General features: G+C 53.2%; 3 protein-coding genes and 1 long non-coding RNA gene across 4 annotated transcripts in view; all 4 read left to right on the top strand.

Moving 5' to 3' along the window:
- The window catches only part of LOC119119775, a 1,599-nt gene extending 499 nt beyond the window's left edge, over window positions 1-1,100 (top strand). The window contains exons 1-2 of the long non-coding RNA XR_005097386.1: window positions 1-309; window positions 399-1,100. The exon at window positions 1-309 is cut by the window's left edge and continues 499 nt beyond it. This is a non-coding gene — a long non-coding RNA (uncharacterized LOC119119775). The remainder of the gene's footprint in view (window positions 310-398) is intronic.
- A 2,424-nt stretch (window positions 1,101-3,524) lies between these two features.
- On the top strand, window positions 3,525-5,490 carry tcf15 (transcription factor 15). The gene is made up of 2 exons (XM_037246372.1): window positions 3,525-4,588; window positions 5,183-5,490. The coding sequence occupies exons 1-2, from the start codon at window positions 4,115-4,117 to the stop codon at window positions 5,192-5,194; spliced, it is 486 nt and encodes a 161-aa protein (XP_037102267.1). The 5' UTR covers window positions 3,525-4,114; the 3' UTR covers window positions 5,195-5,490.
- A 2,912-nt stretch (window positions 5,491-8,402) lies between these two features.
- On the top strand, window positions 8,403-10,095 carry LOC119119747. The gene is made up of 5 exons (XM_037246336.1): window positions 8,403-8,750; window positions 8,833-8,955; window positions 9,023-9,233; window positions 9,348-9,499; window positions 9,938-10,095. The coding sequence occupies exons 1-5, from the start codon at window positions 8,550-8,552 to the stop codon at window positions 9,959-9,961; spliced, it is 711 nt and encodes a 236-aa protein (XP_037102231.1). The 5' UTR covers window positions 8,403-8,549; the 3' UTR covers window positions 9,962-10,095.
- Window positions 10,096-11,539: 1,444 nt separating this feature from the next.
- On the top strand, window positions 11,540-17,617 carry slc13a3 (solute carrier family 13 member 3). Its single transcript, XM_037246250.1, has 13 exons — window positions 11,540-11,721; window positions 12,223-12,488; window positions 13,070-13,254; window positions 13,679-13,745; window positions 13,972-14,154; window positions 14,215-14,340; window positions 14,426-14,509; window positions 14,600-14,704; window positions 14,809-14,906; window positions 15,385-15,497; window positions 15,573-15,734; window positions 16,402-16,539; window positions 16,625-17,617. Exons 1-13 carry the CDS (start codon window positions 11,620-11,622, stop codon window positions 16,778-16,780), a joined length of 1,785 nt encoding a protein of 594 aa, XP_037102145.1. The 5' UTR covers window positions 11,540-11,619; the 3' UTR covers window positions 16,781-17,617.
- The last annotated feature ends 12 nt before the right edge of the window (window positions 17,618-17,629 follow it).

The following is a 17,629-nucleotide window of genomic DNA, read 5'->3' as shown; positions in this document are numbered from 1 at the left end:
AGCGGCCGCATGAGAACGGTGACGGACTTGGGTGAGGCACATTTAGCGCCATTCGATCGGCCACAGCATCAACTGTGGATCTGCGTGAAGCAGCACCCACCTCGGATATTTAGGCGGCAGAGCGTGGGAGGATAACAGGTGTCTGCAGACAGACTGCAGATAGGAAGCCTAACTGAGTTGGTGAGCAAGCTCCAAGGGGACGAAGGTCAAGGGCCAGCAGGCAAGTGCACTGTTGTCAGCTATTTGCATATTTCAAAGGGATGAAACAAAAGCAAGCAAGCCCAAAACACCCTGCACATGTGGGTTAGGGTTAGGCAGGAGCAAACACCCTGCACATGCGGGTTAGGCTTAGACAGGAGTAAAAGGAAGCCCAAAACACCCTGCACATGTGGGTTAAGGTTAGGCAGGAGCAAAAGCAAGCCCAAAACACCCTGCACATGCGGGTTAGGCTTAGGCAGGAGTAAAAGCAAGCCCGAAACACCCTGCACATGCGGGTTAGGGTTAGGCAGGAGCAAAAGCAAGCCCGAAACACCCTGCACATGCGGGTTAGGCTTAGGCAGGAGCAAAAGCAAGCCCGTAACACCCTGCACATGCGGGTTAGGGTTAGGCGGGAGCATAAGCAAGCCCAAAACACCCTGCACATGCGGGTTAGGCTTAGGCAGGAGTAAAAGCAAGCCCGAAACACCCTGCACATGCGGGTTAGGGTTAGGGTTAGGCAGGAGTTTCCGCTCCGTTTATCCATCCACTTGTCTCGGTACCACAGCTGAATCCCTGCGTGAGAGCGCCCCGACCACCTGTCTCCAAAAAGCATCATTTGGCACATGGCTCAATTATTGAAGTGTAAACAAATCATTGGTCGCGTTGCGCTCTCGCTGACGGTAGGAGAAGCTCAAGATGCTTTGCCACGGCAATTTCATACGGACTGAGTTGCAAAAGAAAACGTTTCAACCCTCTTTTCATTTGTGGACGTGCAGGCTTAGGGTTAGCAGCGGGTCAGAGCGCAGAGGATAACTTGATTCTTCCTTTCCAAATTGAGACAAGCTGCAGCATTGTTCCTCTTTGACAAATGTGTACATAGAATTGTAAATACATCACAGCAATAATATGCATGTGGACATTGAATTGCCCTTTTCCAGCCATGCTGTCTTATTTTGGGGTCAAAACAAAACAGTTAGCAATCAGTCCGTCCGGGTGGCCGCATGAATCAGGGAGTGTCTTGCTTTCCAATCTATTTGTTCAGGACAAGGCAGAAACACTTCAGTGTATTTTCAAACAATTGATCATGCTCTGTTTCACTTTTTTATGTGTCCAGCTCTGCTGTGCAAAGAGAAGTGCCAAATAAATATGATTTCCATGACAAAAGCCTTCGACATATGGTTGGCTGCTTGAAACCTTCCATATGGCCCTCAAAAAAAAGATCAAGAGTTCTCTCTCTCTCTCTCTCTCTCTCTCTCTCTCTCTCTCTCTCTCTCTCTCTCTCTCTCTCTCTCTCTCTCTCTCTCTCTCTCTCTCTGGCTCTCTCTCTGGCTCTCTCTATCCCTCTGACTCTCTCTCTCGCGCTCTCTCACTCTCTCCCTCTCTCTCTCTCTCTCCGTTCCCCCCCTCCCTCTCTCTGAACAAACTTAACTTAAGCCATGATTGTTGAGGGGTGTTTTGGTTTCTCTTGTTCTGCTACAATTTATGACAACAACAATAGCAATGATAACCTTAATAAAAATAATAGCACAATCTGCAAGTCTGCTCTTATTTGTCGGGAATGCAATCTGCCATGATCCGCTTTGACTTGGTTTGTTTGTATGTTTGTTTTCCTTGTGTGCACGTGCGCTGGGTTCCCCTAAGCCTGGTCTCAGCCAATCAGCTCCCTGCAACCCGTAGTGCTCCTTAATTGTCGAGTCGTACTTAGTTCCTTCCCTGTTTCCGTTGTGGCTTCATTGTCTCGGTTGCTGTCATGTTGCTTTTGCTCACAAGCTTTGTTTTCATCAGAACTTAACCACTTTTTTTCACCCTGCAAGCCAGTGGGAATAAGCCAGACATGAAAAGAAAAAAAGGAAGAAGAAACCAGATCACAATTCCTTCCAATTCTACACCTTCTATTACAGATTGTAGCTTAGTTGTGTGTCAAATATTCGAGTCTTTTGTTAAGTTAGCTAGGGGACTCGCTGTGCCGTCTCGTACGCTTTGGGCCGATTGTGCTTTGGAGCCAAGCCTGACACTCCGGTCCTGGCATGGAGAGCAGGCTGGGCAGGGCAGGGCAGGCAGCTTTTCGATACAACGCTTGTGCTTTGTTATAACGCAGAAGAGGACTTTCCCGTACGTCACCACGCTTGATGATCGCCCGTTGGTGGCCATTGTGCAAACCAAGGGAGAGCAAAGCCAAAAGGACTCGACACGTTCCCTCATGCCAGTAGATTTCCTTCCCGTGGCTGTCTGAAAGTAACCGACTCCTCCGAGGCCTTTTGTCACGCAACACCGGCCTGAGATGGAAACCAGCAAAACATTGCACCCGTTCAACTCAAACGCTGTACTCGTCCAAGGCGCTGCGAGGCCTGCGACCACTGACCCCTTTGTCATTTCAGCGCTTTGCAGACCCCAGTTTCACAGACAAGCTGGACGAAACCCCTCCCGCATGTCCGTCTTGATAAAACAGTCATCGAAAGATGTAGAAGTCCATGGCGGTGAAGGAATCATTTACTTTGGGGTTTTTTGTACACTTATAACTATGGACCACTTTTGTCCCTGGCTACTATATACTCATTTGTGGACACGAAATTATTTGCACAAAATGTTCATTTGTGGCTCAATCCAATGATCAACTTGGACGTCTGGGTATGGCAAAATGGAGCGTACCTGCCCGAGCCAATAAACTGAATTTCAAGCATTCTGTTCTTGTCAGTAGCCTGCAGGTCTCATCAATCAAAACTGCAAGCCTATACTGCTCCTGTCCACTGTCTTGAGCGCCGGCCTTTTGGGAGCTCACCCAACCGTACAGCCAGTACCGGCGGCCAGCGCGCCCAATACGCACACCGCGCACTTAGCGTGAGGCCTCGCGTGACCTCATCATTCTGTCACGTGTATTAACTTGTCTCGACTAGTAGCGCCGTATGGCTCGCAGCAGCGTGTCGTCGAAGAGTAGACTCGTAGCCGCAAAGATGTCGCAGCATTTGAAATCAGGTCATGAAAAAAGAAAAAGGTTGTCAGGAATGAGTTGAGCCAGGGCGACCAGATGCAGCTTGAACCAGGGTTTATTGAAGGGAAAGGGAGTTGGAAGGGAGGCAGGTGGGGAACCGAAGACACAAACGGCAGAGAGATCCACGGCCAGCAAACAGACAGACCGACCGACCGACCGACAGAAGTCCACTTGGACAAGGCTAAAATTCTGACCGTGAGCCTCCAGACAGACCGGGGGAAAACCAGACGACAGGAACAGGAACACTGGGCACGGACAGGGACGGAACAGAACAGTAGACACCGACAGGGAGAAACAGACGGGCAGTGCTTAAATACACAAGGTAACAGAGGAAGCAGGTGACAGACATTACAGTAACGAAAGGGGTGCGGCTGAGGGAAGTTGCCGGCCGAGCGTGCTCTGGCACGGGCGTGACAGAGGTGTCTTCATGACAATGTGCAAAGACATCAGCAGTCAGGTAAGCAAGCCAACGTCAGCCCTCCCTGAACATATTTTCGCGTAGGGCCCCCTGGAGGTCTGAACCGGCTCTGCGTACAGCTCCATCATACAGTAGTCACAAATTAGTCACAAGAAAGCAGTTGTGACCTTTGCTTCCAATGAGTTGAATCGGTACCTCTACTTTTACCTCTGTATTTTTATACAAGCTGTAGTTATAGGGTGGGAGTTGTTTTGCTATAGTGGAGGGGGCGTGCATGCGTGCGTGCGTGAGAGCGCGCCTGTGATGTCAGAGTATCGCGCTTTCAGTATCCACGACGCCCTCTAGCCCAGCTCACGCAGGTGCGGTCGGTACATCTCAAGGAAGCTTCCTTGCACGTGCAGCGATGTCGAGTCCGCCGCCGCCGCCGCTGCACGCGAGTTGGGTGACGCGCGCCTAGTGCCGCCGATGCCGCTGCAGCAGAGGGGGAGTAGCCGGGACCAAGTCGAGCGATGGCGTTTGCCATGCTGCGTCCGGTGGCCGAGCGCTTCTATTCCGATCTGAGCGTCGCGTCAGAGGACGACGACCGCTGCAGCGAGAGCGACGACAACTCCTCCGAGCGGCTCTACTGCGACAAACGAGCGAGGACTGCGCGCAAAGCCGGGGGCGCGATGGTCGTGAAGCAGCGCAGCGCGGCCAACGCCAGGGAGCGCGGCCGGACCCAGAGCGTCAACAGCGCTTTCACGGCCCTCAGGACCCTCATCCCCACCGAGCCGGTGGACAGGAAGCTCTCCAAGATCGAGACGCTACGCCTGGCCTCCAGCTACATTTCCCACTTGGCCAATGTGCTTCTCGTCGAGGGGGACAGCTGCGCCGATGGAGGAGGGCAGCCGTGCTTCGACGCTCTCCACGCACAGGCTGGAGACAAGGCAAGCAAGCAGCCCAGGACCATCTGCACTTTCTGCTTGAGCAACCAGAGGAAAGGGGTAAGGGTAACCAACTTGGGCATGCCGCTCAAGCAGATGAATTGAATGAAAGCCAGCCAGCCAGCCAGACAGACAGACAGACAGACGGACAGACGGACAGACAGACAGACAGACAGACAGACAGACAGACAGACAGACAGACAGACAGACAGACAGACAGACAGACAGACAGATAGATAGATAGACAGACAGACAGACAGACAGACAGACAGACAGACAGACAGACAGACAATTTGGGTAGCGAGGAGAGCTTTTCTCGAATTGGACTATGAAAGTTTCATAAATGAGGAGAAGCGATTCTAAGTACACACACATACACTCACACGCACACACGCACGCACACACGTACGCACACACACATGCGCTTATCCTGATGTAGAATTGCTCTTTCCCTATGACGCAAACATAAAGGAGAAGAAATGAGAACAAAGAACATATTTAATGATCAATCATGAGGATGACATGATTGCACTCATGCAGAAACTCCCTGTTTGTAGTGTTTTAGATATTCTTAAGGGATATCAAATAGGTTGCGTTTTCCTGATACTATTTTGTAGTGCAGGCTCAACTCAATGTGTTTCTTCTCCACCCAAGGAGGGCGGCTAGTCTTTAAAGATGTGCAGACTGGGCCCACTGCGACTCAGACGCTGAGTGAAGGAAGTGGCGGCACAGAAGGATTGGCCACCTGAGAACCCTCAAGAGACTTTCTCAGGGAAGAGTTAGAGCTGCACACGCACGGACGCACGCACACACGCACGTACAGCCCCACACCAGGGTATTTATGCTTGAGTGACAAATGTAAAAAGAAGCCCCTGAGGATGCAGGACATTTGTCTGAGACTTGTGAATGTTTGTCCTTCTTTGTTTGCAAACAAATTGCCATAAAGTTGATTTGATGACAAACGGACTGGGATTTTATTGAGCAACACTGGCCAAGGACGGAGCTCGTGCATGTCTGCCTAAGCGTGATGCCTCATCCCTGGCTTAGAGTTGATGCTTTCTAAAGGGCAAAATACAGAGCGGCGTGCACTGGAATGAAATGTGCACGGTGTTGTCGACTTATCCAATTCAGCAAAGGCCACAGGATGATAGCTGAACTACGTAGAATGGTGGTGGGGGGGGGGGAGTCCTTTGGATGCGCCACGTCAAAATCCCGCCTCCGTCTGAGCCGAGCAGCGATCCCGTTGGCACTGTTTGCCGTCCTTTGACTGCAGCGCTCGTACGCAGGCCGCGTGACGTGACGTGACGTGACGTGACGAGGCAGCCGCGAATAATGACTTCAATCTGTGTGTGTGGGTGTGGGCGTGCGTGCGTGCGTGCGTGTGTGTGCGTGCGTGCGTGTGTGTGTGTGGGTGTGCGTGTGTGTGTGCGTGCGTGCGTGCGTGCGTGTTGTTTTTGACAACAAATGATCTCACAGCCAGCAGGCAGGCTTGCCACTGAGCTGCCGTTTGCCAAGCGAGCAAGAAGCAGAGTTGGTGTGAGGTTTCCGCTGTCATTAGCCTTTGTGTGCTTATTTTCTTTTCTTCTCAATCTGCCGGTTTTTTTTCTTCTTCTTCTTCTTCTTTGAAGTCTGCTACGGATTCGTCACGGCAAATAGCGGCTCACATTCCGGTCGGACCCCCAAACGCAGCTGTCGGTATGCCGAAGGGATAAATCACTGCCGTGGGGAGCTCCGGGGTGAGAGGTCAAAAGCGAAAGCCCGTTTCGGCGGGCGGATGACGGACAGCGAGCCGATCGGATGGGCAGGGGGGTGGACGGTGTGTGTGTGTGGGGGGCGAAGCAGGCTCTGCTGCTCACAGGAAATCCCACAGATGAAATTACAGAACAATACAGATAAGCCCGAGCGTTTTGTTCTCGAGCAGACCATCAAGCAATTGGAATATTCCTCCATCCAATGAAGTAAAAGTTGCCGAAAGAAGAAGTGGGTGTTTTGGATTAAAAGATTAAGATTAAAGTCCCAATGATCGTCACACACACACCTGGGTGTGGTGAAATTTGTCCTCTGCATTTAACCCATCCCCGTGTGATTTTAATCCATCCCCTGGGGGAGAGGGGAGCAGTGAGCAGCAGCGGTGCCGCGCTCGGGAATCAGTTGGTGATCTAACCCCCCAATTCCAACCCTTAATGCTGAGTGCCAAGCAGGGAGGCAATGGGTCCCATTTTTATAGTCTTTGGTATGACCCGGCCGGGGTTTGAATCCACAACCTTCCAGTCTCAGGGCGGACACTCTACCACTAGGCCACTGAGCTGGTTTTGAGCGGCATTTCCCTTGCTTTTCTGACTCGTGAGTGTTCGGCAAGTAGCCCGCCATGCAGCGTGGGATGTAGGAAGCGCTGGCTGCCGCTGTTACACTTGTGCGCTCGCTCCATCATAGGGCCATAAATCCGTCATCCGTAAACATTCGCAGGCAGTCTTCATGGGAAAGCGGGAGCCATTTGGGTGTTTCATGTCAGCGTGAGGAGCAAACAGTCAGCGGATTTCCTCAATCAGAGGCTTGCGAGCGTGCGCCCAACAAGCTCACTGACAGAAACACGCAGGGGGTGGGGGACTTGCGCGAGCAGGCTAACCAGCTCCGGGCGCGCGCGACACATTTCCAGCGCGGCTGTGACCCAACAGGCACGCGCATGCGCGCTGGCCCGGATTTCTGTCGTCACTCAATAAGGCTTGCGAGACTCAAGCACCGCAGGTTTGATGTCATCTTCTGAGTTTGTTTGCTTTTGATTTGGACTTGGCTTGTTTTTTTCTTGTCCCTTTTGTCAAAGTTCCGTTTTCCTTGTCTCGCTAGAAGTGTTGTCGTTCGCCCCGCCCCTTGCGTCTTGCAATTTGCTCACTTGCGCCTTGTGCAGGTGTTCCTCGTTCCCTGGTCTCGTTTGTTGCTCTTTAGTTGCCCCCTTTCTGTTGCTATTTAGTTGCCCCCTTTCTGTTGCCAGAAGGTGAAAATGTTTACTTTGTGAGCTGCATGTAGGTGGAGCAAAGCGGTGGCGGTGTTTGATTACTCGACACAAACCTCCAAGGAGGAAGTGGCCAATAACGGCTCATTTCCACTCACGCTTTGCAAAAACGTCTATGCAGCCTTGCGCCGCCGGCTGCTGCTGCTGCTGCAGCAGCACAAGGAGGTATTGCTTTATGCGGAAGGAGCGTTTCGTTCTTTTCTCTTCTCCATGAAGGCCCGTAGCTATTAATAACCAGGTATTGACCTCTTTTGTCAACAAGAGTGACACCTACAAATAATATGCTTGAGGAGGCACAATGGGGAGTTCCCTGGGATTGAAAACAGGAAATCTGTGTGCGCGCGGGCGCGCGATTGCCTGTATGTGCGCAAGTGTGTTTGTAAATGTCCCACTCTACTAACGGTGTCCGCTTGGGAGTACAAATTCAAAGAGAAATCATTCATTTGACCAATTTGTTCCAAATCCAAGGAGCTCACGAATACAAAAGAATCACCCCGAGTGGCCCTCTGCATTTGATCAACTTCCTGTTCTTATTTCACACTGTACAAAATGTTCGAGGCATGCAGCTATACTTCCTAGTCCATCATGCATGGAATGAAACAGCCATTTTATTTTATTTTTAAAAAAAATGACATTTTTAAGTGGGCCCAAACTTTGGCACGGTAGCGCACGGGTACTCAGGAGTCGCAGATGTTGACCACGAGCGGGGCTGTCAAACTCCGGCCCGCGGCCTAATTGCATTTGGGTTGCCGCCGCCGCCAAGACAAATTCTGCATGGACTTTACGTGTCAATACTAAAATGACAAACTGTCTTCACTTATACTATAAGTATAAGTGAAGACAGTTTCTCTATAAGTCTTATAGAGATGTTGCTTGCGAGTTGTTTTTTTTATCTCAGGAGTGCTGCTTCCCCCCTCGCTCCTGATTCAAATCATCACCATTGTTGCTGATAAGCAGCAGGCTGGATAGACAGGGGCTCGACCTGGGCGCCCCTGATCTAAATACTCTTAGATGTTCACACACAGTCATATTGGCCCTCTGAAGAAAAGTACAAAAATGACACCCCTGCACGAGAGCGTCGCCCGCCCACCAGCTTCTGTTCCAGGAAGCAGCCTTTTTTTCAGCTCCACAAGTCGTCGCCGCCGCCGCCGCGTCAGATCGCTCCCTCGGAGGAAAACTAAAATCATGAGCCGGCTGTCGCTGTTGGTGAAGGTGAGCCCGAGGTCATTTGGCAATCAGCGTTTGGAACCGAACAGCTGAGCTGAGCCGAGCCGGCCGTGCGCCTTGCGAGCAGGTGGCGGCCGCGTGTTGCGTCGCCCGCAGTCAGGCGAACGTCGATGTCGAGTGCCGCAAAGACGTCGGCTTGAGCTGTCTGTGTGGGGATGGCGCCGATTTCCTCTTCCTGTCTTGGTACAAGGTTAGTGAAGCTTTTCCTCCTCCGGCAACGTGACCTATGATGCACCGGCGCTTCTCCAAACGGACAGATGAGTGGGCAGGAAAGGACTTTTATCATCAAGGTGGACGGGAGCTGGCGCCAGACCGAGGCCAACCGTTCTCAGCGGGCCACCTTCGGAAAGAACCACAGTCTGCACCTGTCCGCCGTCACGCCCCGGGACTCCGGTACCTACAAGTGCGTTATCACCGCAAAGGTGGGCGGTCAAAGCAAAGACTGCACCGTCGACCTTTGGGTTCAAGGTAAGTAACGGCGTGCTCCCCGACCCGCACTGTACACGTGATATCACATTGAGAGAGAGAGAGATTCTTGCAAACCATACCTCTTCCGTTGCCCTTTTCTCCACCTGACTTAAGATTGCGGGGCCACAGCAGCAACGGCGACGAGCGCACTTAACGGCAGTCGACATGAGGAGGCACTGTCGCTGCCGCTGCCAGTCACGTGGACCGCTCTGGGCTGCTTGGCGGTTGCCTTGGTCAAAGCGCTCGTGTCCTGCATAAGCATTGGGGTAAAGAAAGTCCCGTTGGCACATAGCACCCTCCGCCGGCAACCAAAATCACAGCCGGCAAACGGTTAGCGTGCCGCTGCGCGTCTGCCGGTCATTGCAAAAGGGAGGGAAAGCTGCAAATCCATGGACCCGGCCAGCCGAGGAGTCTGCATGCTCACATTTTGCGCGCTTTGCTCACAGGGGTGGGTGAATGCCCTCGGCCCAAAATCGAGCCTCGCACTACTGCGCGTGACGCGCTTTTGCTGTTTTTGTCCGCGTAGTTGCTGAAAATGCTTGTCTGTGCACGAGGAGAGCCGCCGTCTGCTGCCGCCGTCTGCTGCCGCTGTCTGCTGTCGCCGTAGCCGCGTGGGTCCATCCGCGTGACAGAAAGCGGGCGGGGTGCTCAGCACTGTCGTCCGTGTGCTGATTTTGGCCTTTTGTCGCCCGCTCATTGCGCAGGTCTTTGGAGCTCGCTGTGCGTGATCTCCCGGAGCAGAGACGTGGGCACCGCCAGGACCCGATTGGGACGTTGGGATTTTCCACCAATGTTGTCCAATTGAAAGTTGGGAAACTGAACCAGATTTGTCCAAATAAATTGTTGCCCATTGCCTATCATGCCACGTTCTGGTGACTTTTTCATTTATTTATACAGCCCTTAATCACAAAAGGGCTTTACCGTGACGCATGAATCACTTTCCTAGAATTAGCTCCGCCTTTCAAAAAGGTCGCCGATCTTCGACATTGCGTGTAAAACGTGTGGCCGCTTGTGCTCTTGTGTGCAAAGAAGGGCAAGTCAAGTCCGACAGAAGAGGTCGGGTCTTGGTTTGTCGCCGACTCCCTCCGATTCGCCACAGATGACACCCTCTCGCCCCGCTCTATTTGAAAAGGTCAAGTGTTGGAGCTTTGGGCTGCTTTGGCGTCGCATCAGTTGGTGGGCCAGGCCATTGTTGAAAAATGAGAGTCTGAGCTCTGAATTGCAACCGCAGGCTGCAGTTTGCTGCCAAAATCAACACGACGAGCGTGAATTGCACGTCGTTTACTCAAAACTAGCTCCTATGTATTTTTGTCTTGGGAAAAAGAAAATCCTTTGCTCAGTGCCAAGCCAATACGCAAAACGCCACGGATGGGCTAGCAAATAGAGTCTACGTGGCCATCTTTGGACACTTGAAGTGGCACAGACACAGTATATAGCAGTGGTTCTTAACCTGGGTTCGGTGAGTCGGTTTCAGGGGTTCGGCAGAGCCTCCACTCCGGAGGTCCAAACACACCTGATTAATAAATTCGCATATCTGAACTGGTCTCGCAAAGGCAACAGCAGAAGTCACACTGATTTGCTGGTATGTCATTTGTTGTGAATTCATGCATTGTGTTGGTTCTATTCTTTGAACAAGGTGATGTTTATGCACGGCTCATTTTGTGCACCAGTAAAAACATCTCTGTCTTGAATTTGAAAAAAATAAATATATATTCACAAAAGAGGGGTTCGGTGAATGGGCATATGAAACTGGTGGGGTTCAGTGCCTCCAACAAGGTTAAGAATCACTGGTATATAGCAAAGCTCACAGGCAGACTGACTTTACAAACTCGCGTTGCTTTTGAGCAGTTAGGGTTAGTATGTGTGTGTGTGTGTGCGTGTGTGTGTGTGTGTGTGTGTGTGTGTGTGTGTGTGTGTGTGTGTGTGTGTGTGTGTGTGTGTGTGTGTGCGCGAGTGCGTGTGCGCGCGTGTGTGCGTGTGTGTGTGTGTGTGTGTGTGTGTGTGTGTGCATGACTGCATTGTACTGCCCCCCAGTGGCCAATTGTGCACAGCAGGTGCAGCTGCAATCAGTTTATTATGGTGCATCAACTATTTGGTTGTTGGAGAATTTCAGGCCACAGCTGCTCTCTCGGCATGACATGACTCTTTTTGCAGGTCAGGGGCTCCAAAGATTCAGCATGCAAGAACCCCCCCAGTTGAAAGTGGGAGAGGCCTACTTTGGGAAATCCCAGCGTCCCGCTTAACTATTTGACACCTGCGTACGACATGTTAACCTGTGGCCGAGCGGGTGGTTAATCTTCTCCGCGGGCTTGCAGAGGCTTTAAAGGGCCGCCCGCCAGCTCGCTCTCTGCCACTTCGGAGCAAACTTCGACGCCAGAAGGCAAAGATGTCTGTTGTGGCCAAGAAGTTGTGGTGCGTTCACAAAGCGCTGGTGCTCTTCATCACGCCACTGCTTTTTTCGCCTTTACTTGTGACCTTGCCAGAAAAGGTGAGTGAGTGAGTGAGTGAGTGAGTGAGTGAGTGAGTGAGTGAGTGAGTGAGTGAGTGAGTGAGTGAGTGAGCGCATGAATGAGCGCATGAATGAGCGCGTGAATGAGCGCGTGAGTGAGCGCGAGTGCGTGAGCGAGTGAAAGTGTGAGTGAGTGCGTGAGCGAGTGAGTGAGTGAGTGAAAGTGTGAGAGAGCGAGTGAGTGAGCGAGTGAGTGAGCGCGTGAGTGAGTGCGTGAGTGAGCGCGTGAGTGAAGGAGTGAGCGAGTGAGCGAATGAGTGAGTGAGAGAGCGTGGGAGCGAGCAATTGAGTGAGTGAGTGAGCGAGCGAGCGAGCGAACGAGTGATCGAGTGAGTAAGTGGTCAAGCAAGCGAGCGAAGGAGCAGTACGTATGTATACCACTACTCTTGTTGGCCTGCTTCCAAACTGTTGACCTTTGCTCCTCGTGAATGCGCATTTTCTCTCACGGCCGGTTGACTTGTGTGGTCTTGTGATGTTTAGGAAGGAAGATGTCTTTATGTGGTGGTGCTGATGGCCACCTTTTGGTGCTCGGAGGCCCTCCCGCTTGCCATCACCGCCATGCTACCCATCTGCCTCTTTCCCACGCTGGGGATCATCCCGTCCCAAAAACTCTGCCCTCAGTACTTCCTGGAAACCAACTTCCTCTTCTTAAGCGGCCTGGTGCTGGCGTCCTCCATTGAGGAGTGGGGCCTCCATCGCAGAATAGCGCTGAAGGTCCTCACCGTCGTGGGGGTCAAACCAGCCTGGTGAGAGAACTCAGGATCCGGCGCCGGCCGTCTCCCACTTCCACGTATTTAGCCCCGAGCCATAAGTGCGTCTTTGGAGATTGCGAAGGGTGTGTGCGGCGGGAATGGCCATGGCGCAGCCAGAAACGGGCCCAGATGTATCCTTTGAGACACTTTGGGACAGACATTTCTGTGTGGTGGGCTGCCTTGGCTCAAGACAGGCAGAGAAAGGCGGTCCCGGCCAAATGCTGCCGAGAAAAATCGGGCCCAGCCAGCAATGTGCGCGACAAGAAGGAAGCGTTGGGGGTGGGCAAAAAAAATCCTCTCCCCAAAGATCGCTTTCATTCTGTTGAGTTGAACACAGCGCCATTCTTCTGTCGTAAGGAACGCGTGCCTTCCGCATAGTAAAGTCAATCCCGGTCATGGGCCGAGTCCAAGGTTGCCTCCGCCGATGACGGCTCGACGCTCCGCCGACGCGGCCTTTTTGGCGCTTTGCTTTGCTGCTCACGCCGTCCTCTCCCTTCCCTTCCCTTCCCTTCCCTTCCCTTCCCTTCCCTTCCCTTCCCTTCCCTTCCCTTCCCTTCCCTTCCCTTCCCTTCCAGGCTGATACTGGGCATGATGACCACCTCGTCCTTCCTGTCCATGTGGCTGAGCAACACGGCCACCACGGCCATGATGCTCCCCATTGCCAACGCCATCCTGGAGACTCTCTTCGGGGATCTGGAGAGCCTAAAGCGGAAATGCATGCCGCACGCGCCAGAGGATTGCAAGCGCGACGTGGCCCGTGGTGTGTGTCGTGTGACTGACCGTGACCTACGCGCTGCGTGTGTGCTCTGACGGAACTTTTCAAGTTGAGAGCGAGCAGACGCGTCCTTGCGTTCTGGAGAGCGAACGTGCGCGCCCGGCCACCGTTTTCCTGGGCTCTCTCGAAAGCCGAGCCGAGCGGAACAATTTGCTTTGGTTGGTCGCGCGGCTCCAGAGCTTCTCCTTTAAGATAAGTTACCGATTCCTCCCGGCCGGCGTGCTTTGCGGCAGCGAGGACTGTTGCTTCAGGGAGACGCATTTCCTCAGCGCAACCTTGTTGTTTTGGCGGCGACTGGCTCCGCTTTGGACGCGCTCTGACACAGTTGGTGTAGAAGCGGCGACCGATTGTCACGATGAATGTGCGTGGGTTGCCCCCCGCTGATGCCGTCATCTCTGCTCTCTTTCAGGTCCATCAATTAAGATGCGTTCTCTGCCCTCGGTGGCCTCAGAGAAGCAAAAATTGTCACTTGAGGGGTAAGAAGCGCGTCCTGTGTCTATGTAACATTCAGATTGGGGGAAAGAGTACGGAGGGTGAAACAATGATGATCCCCTCGCTCGCTCGCTCGCTCGCTCGCTCTCTCTCTCTCTCTCGGCATGCTCATTTGAAGGGCATTTGCGCAGCAATTGCCAGCGAGCGGCAGCTGCGTTGAGCTCAAGTAAATCATCCCTCCCGGTCGAGTCACCATCATGTCTCCACAAGTTCGGGCGCGGCCGCGGAGGAGAACGACGCCAGGACAGCCGAGGAGATGCGCTCCGAGTCGGAGTATCAGATGAGCGTGTGGAAAGGCTTTCTGGTGTGCATTCCTTACGCCGCCAGTATTGGAGGAACGGCCACGCTGACGGGAACCGCGCCCAACCTCATCCTGATTGGACAGCTCAAAAGGTAATTTCACCGGCTCCTGGTCCAAGATGTTCTGGCCGCTCACCACTTGATGTTCTTCAGCTATTTTCCCGAGTGCGATCTCATCAACTTTGGCTCGTGGTTTGCATTTGCCTTCCCGCTCATGTTGGTCTTCCTGCTTTTGGGATGGCTGTGGATCGCGTTCCTCCACGGGGGACTGCGCGCACGGTAAACGAGCGTTGCCATTTTTCAACACGTGCGTGCGTGCGTGCGTACCATTGAGCTTGCTCCATTTGCCCTTAACTCTTTGCAGCTCCAAGCAGCAGCAGAGAGCCGAAGAAGAGGCCCGAGCTCGGGCTCTGGTGGAAGAGGACTACCGGAAACTGGGACCCTTAAAGTGAGGTCCCATGTATGTCTTGGAGCTGAAGTGACACGAGCGCGGGCGGGCGAGCGACGGCTCCAACACGCTTTGCTCCCTCCGTTGCAGTTTTGCCGAGGGGGCCGTCTCCTTCTTTTTTACCGCCTATGCTGTTCTCTTGTTCACGAGGGATCCCAAATTTGTCACCGGCTGGTCTGCGCTTTTCAAGAAGGGGTAAGGAAGCCAAGCCCGGCCCGGCCCGGCCCAGCCCGGCCCGGCGTTTGTTTGCCCGAGCGGCGCCCGAGGGCTCACATGACTTTGTGTTTCCTTCTCCGCAGCTATGTGTCGGACGCTGTCACCGGTGTGATCATCGTGTCCGTCTTGTTTTTCTTCCCCTCGCAGAAACCTTCTCTTAGCTGGTGGTTGGACCCCAAAGGTCAGTGGTGGCAAACTTTAGTTTAGCCATTGTGATTTGAGGCGGCGAGCCTGGCTAGTGGGTTAAAGTCCAAAGCCAAACACGGGTGGCTCGGATGGACGGCATTGGGGCAGCCCTGGTCTCGGCCTGGAGCGGATCAATTGATTATTTCCTCCCTTTTAAATCCAAAGAAATGGGAGGCCATTCAAAGGGGATGGCGTGGGCCCGCCGAGGTTCCTTGGTAAATACGCCGAGGAATGTTAAGAACCTAGATTAGAGCGCAAGTGCCTCGGCCGTCTGGAGGCGGGACGATACGTTCGTCTGAATAATCTCTCAAAGCTCTTTGCGATGGAACGTGCACGTTAACGCTGGCGCACGCACGCACGTGCGCCGGCCGCCTGCCCGGCCAGCCGGACCCTTTGTGATACTCAGCTGGCCAAATAAGCAGCTGGAAAGGAGGCAAACAAAAGAGTGTCCCCTTGGTTCACCTCTCCCCCAGCTTCAAACGCGCCCTACGTTCCTCTCCTTTCGTGGAAGAAAGCCCAGGAGGCCGTTCCGTGGAATATCATTCTGTTGCTGGGAGGCGGCTTCGCCATGGCCCAGGCCTGTGAGGTAACGGCGCCTTCACGTCCGGTGGCGCTATTTTGCCTTCTTCCTTCGCTGCATGACCTTTGACCTCTTTGGCAGGAGTCTGGACTGGCCTCCTGGATGGGAGGCCACCTTCGGCCTTTGGCCAAGGTCCCGCCTGCTGCGGCCATGATGCTGATCACAGCTTTCGTGGCCTGTTTCACCGAGTTTGCCAGCAACACGGCCACCATCATCATCTTTTTGCCCGTTATCGCCGAACTGGTAACCGTTCAGCTCCTTTTGGGTCGTTTAAATAGTACTAATACTTCCCGCCTGGCTTTCTTCAGCTTCATGACAATTGGTACGCGGCGTATACGGATCGGGACCGCAGCGCACCGCAGCGCACCGCAGCGCACCGCAGTCGGTGTGAATTGACTCACAGAATCCACAGCTTTGTTTCTCTTGCGGCGTCTGTACGTTAGCAGTGCTAATCAGATGAATATGGCGCTTTCCTGGAGACACTCCACGCAGTGGCTCTCCGACTCGCCGCCCATCTCGGCGCAACTCAAACGTGACGCCGGGACGACAGTTTTAATGGAGGCAAAATATTCTCCGGCTGAAATGCTAAAACTCGCCAATGTGTTTCTTAGCATTTGCCGAAACGACAGACAAGACAGGCGTCTGTTTTGGCCCTTAAGTTGTGTCGCAACAGACACCGTGATGTTTGTCCTCTGTTAGCGATTAACCCCCGTCCGTCGTCACCAATCATTATCTGGCTCCTTTGTACCTTGCCTGCCCACCATCCACATTAGCATTGCGTTGCTGCATTCAGGTTATTCAGTGGCTCAGTTGAGTAGAAATGAGTGGAAAAAGGTGGCGAATAGGGCCTAGCCTAACGGGGCCTTCCCAAATGTGGCCGGCCAGCCGAAATGTTCCTGTCTTTTTGTAGGCCTTCCACGCGAGCGTGAACCCCCTGTACTTCATGATCCCCGCCACGGTCGGGAGCTCGTACGCTTTCATGCTGCCCGTGGCCACGCCGCCCAACTCCATCGCCTTCGCCTCCGGTCACCTTCTGGTCAAAGACATGGTGAGAGTCGCTCCGCCTTGCCTGGTTTGTCCACGCCAGGCCGCTCGCTCGCTCGCTCACTCGCTCATTGTGCACCGCGCCGTAGGTGAAAACTGGCTTTGTCATGAACATCCTGGGTCTGCTGTCCGTGGCGCTGGCCATCAACACGTGGGGCCTGGCCATGTTCCAGCTGGACGCCTACCCCGACTGGGCTCGCCCTCTCAACCGCTCTGCCGCCTACATGTCAAATGCCACGCTCTGATGGCCCGACGGGAAGACAACGCCGGCGGCAGGCAGTGTTCGGCTCTTACCGTTTGTAGTTGACCCCTCCCTTCACGTATTTTCCTTAGCCCTTTTTCAAAGGTTACGCACGGTGCGTTGAAACAGACGCCGTGGGAGCTGGACAAAAACACGCGCAAACTAATCGTCATTCATTACAAGACTGGCAAAAACAACCAAGCTCACCACATTACAAACAGCCAGCAGTCCCGAATTGCGTCCGATGGCTGAAAAGCTTTTTTGCTTTTTTATTGTTGTGCCGGCATTCGACGTCACGGCCGCCGCCAGCTCCGTCTGCTATGCACGGGGCCCATAACAACCCAACAAAGCCTTTCACCCTAACCCAATTTCCCAGAGAGAGAGCAGCAACGTGCGGTTGGAACGCTCTGGCTTTGTTAAAGCGGGCATGTTTTGAGAAAATCTGTCCCTTTTTCTGTCTTTGTGTGCACATATTGCTCCCATCCCGTCCTCAACTGTGAAAAGAGCCAGCACGCTCGCTCATAAAGTACGTTAAGTCCATGAGATTTTGGTCCTCCTCATCTGAAGGCACACCGCCGACAATACAAGCCCGCCTGCCCCTCTTGGCCCATCGGTACGTGGTCAATCTGTGTCCGTTCAATCAATCAATCAATCAACCAATCAACCAATCAATCAATCAATCAATCAATCAATCAATCGGCAAATGTCATTCCTGATGGGACTGTGTAACGAGAACAGCCAGCAAGCCGAGCTTTTCCCGGAGAAGCTCCCTCGGCGCATTACGCCGGGCCAATTCAGTCCCAATTTGGATTGGATTCAATAAAGTGTACTTGGTCCAGCCTCCTGGTGTTGC

This window comes from Syngnathus acus, chromosome 2 (assembly GCF_901709675.1).
Source record: "Syngnathus acus chromosome 2, fSynAcu1.2, whole genome shotgun sequence".
In the NCBI taxonomy this organism is placed as follows: Eukaryota; Metazoa; Chordata; class Actinopteri; order Syngnathiformes; family Syngnathidae; genus Syngnathus; species Syngnathus acus.
This window is presented reverse-complemented; position numbering and strand designations above follow the sequence as displayed.